Source organism: Anopheles nili, chromosome 2 (assembly GCF_943737925.1).
Source record: "Anopheles nili chromosome 2, idAnoNiliSN_F5_01, whole genome shotgun sequence".
In the NCBI taxonomy this organism is placed as follows: Eukaryota; Metazoa; Arthropoda; class Insecta; order Diptera; family Culicidae; genus Anopheles; species Anopheles nili.
In genome coordinates, this window is record NC_071291.1 from 28,481,315 (window position 1) to 28,482,621 (window position 1,307).

At 51.5% G+C, this 1,307-nt stretch overlaps 1 protein-coding gene across 1 annotated transcript; it reads right to left on the reverse strand.

Annotated features, from left to right (window-relative positions):
- LOC128720077 (uncharacterized) lies at positions 1–1,086 on the reverse strand. The gene has a single exon (XM_053813723.1). It carries the CDS (start codon positions 1,051–1,053, stop codon positions 820–822), a length of 234 nt encoding a protein of 77 aa, XP_053669698.1. The 5' UTR covers positions 1,054–1,086; the 3' UTR covers positions 1–819.
- Positions 1,087–1,307: the final 221 nt, after the last annotated feature.

The window sequence follows — 1,307 nt, forward strand, 5'->3', positions numbered from 1 at the left end:
CTCTTCAAGGAATAAGTACAGGGGATTTAACAGATACCTTAAAATTATCCACTGCTGAATGTAAAGGAAATGCTTTTAACACCAGTTCAACAGCACAATAATACCGCAGATTCTAACAGAAAGCTTTATTACGAAAAACTCCATTCGTACGGTACATCAACGCGCGGTGATGGTTTTCCAGCTTTGGTGTGCATCGAGCATCGAAAACGCTACAGTTGTGCGGTGCTCCAATCACTTCGATGTACCACGCGTCTCGACGGACACACTAGCGCCTGTGATCGGGTGAATTTGTGTTAATCCACCGATAAGGACACGTTCTTCTCGGCGGATGGAAATGGGCACCGAAGCACGTCTCGAAAACAGACACACGGTATCATATGCATTCACGCGTAATCGCGCTTTCCCACGATTTCCATCCGCATTTTGTCCGCATCCTTCTTCTATCGACTAGAGCTAACAGATTGTGCTTTAAGACACGGACAAACACTCACGTACACACACACACACACACACATAGGCAAAGGGTGTGCTTTCGCTTTGTACAGGATTCGTAGAGCCGTGGATAGCGTGGAACCAACCACAGCAGTCGACTGAACCGAGCTTATTTGGATGGTTGCCGCTTTCGGCGTGTTGCGGTTCGTCACCTGCATTAGCTTCATGGTTTGGTCAGCTGCCCGGAAAGGCCCACACGGCACCGGCAAGGCGAGGACGGGATGCCGCAGGATGGACAGCTCGGTCACGCGTAACAACCGAGAGGGCTTGGGCTTGGCAGGTTGCCGTGTTCTAGAGCGAAGTGATGGCCTCTTCGCCCGCCCTTAGCTAGACTTTCTCGATCTCCGTTTGCTGGCTAGTGATGTTGGTGATCTCCGCCATATTGGTGCTGTCGCGTAGTGTGCGTTTCGAGCCACGCGTACTGTAACTTCGGTCCAGATCGGCGTCCCGCGAGCAGCACAACTGCCGGAATACACAGATGTAGCAGGCCAGCAGCGAGGTCATCAGGATCGTGCCGATGATCACCGTGATGACCAGCAGCACGCTGACCTCACCCTCCATATCACGCGGGGCAGCTAGATGCGTTTTGGGCGCCACCTTTGGTGGAGTCGGTCGAGTCGGTGGAACGAATGGTAAGTGATCTTCTCTACTGGTGCACCTACACACGCTGGGTATTGGATGCGGATGCAAGGAATTGACCTGCAAGCCAATTAACGGAACGTCCAGTTACAACTTGTTCTCATGCGCGTGTCTGAAAATGGAGCAAGAAAACTTTCATTTAACAAGCAGCATCAACACGAAAGGTAGTAGGATGT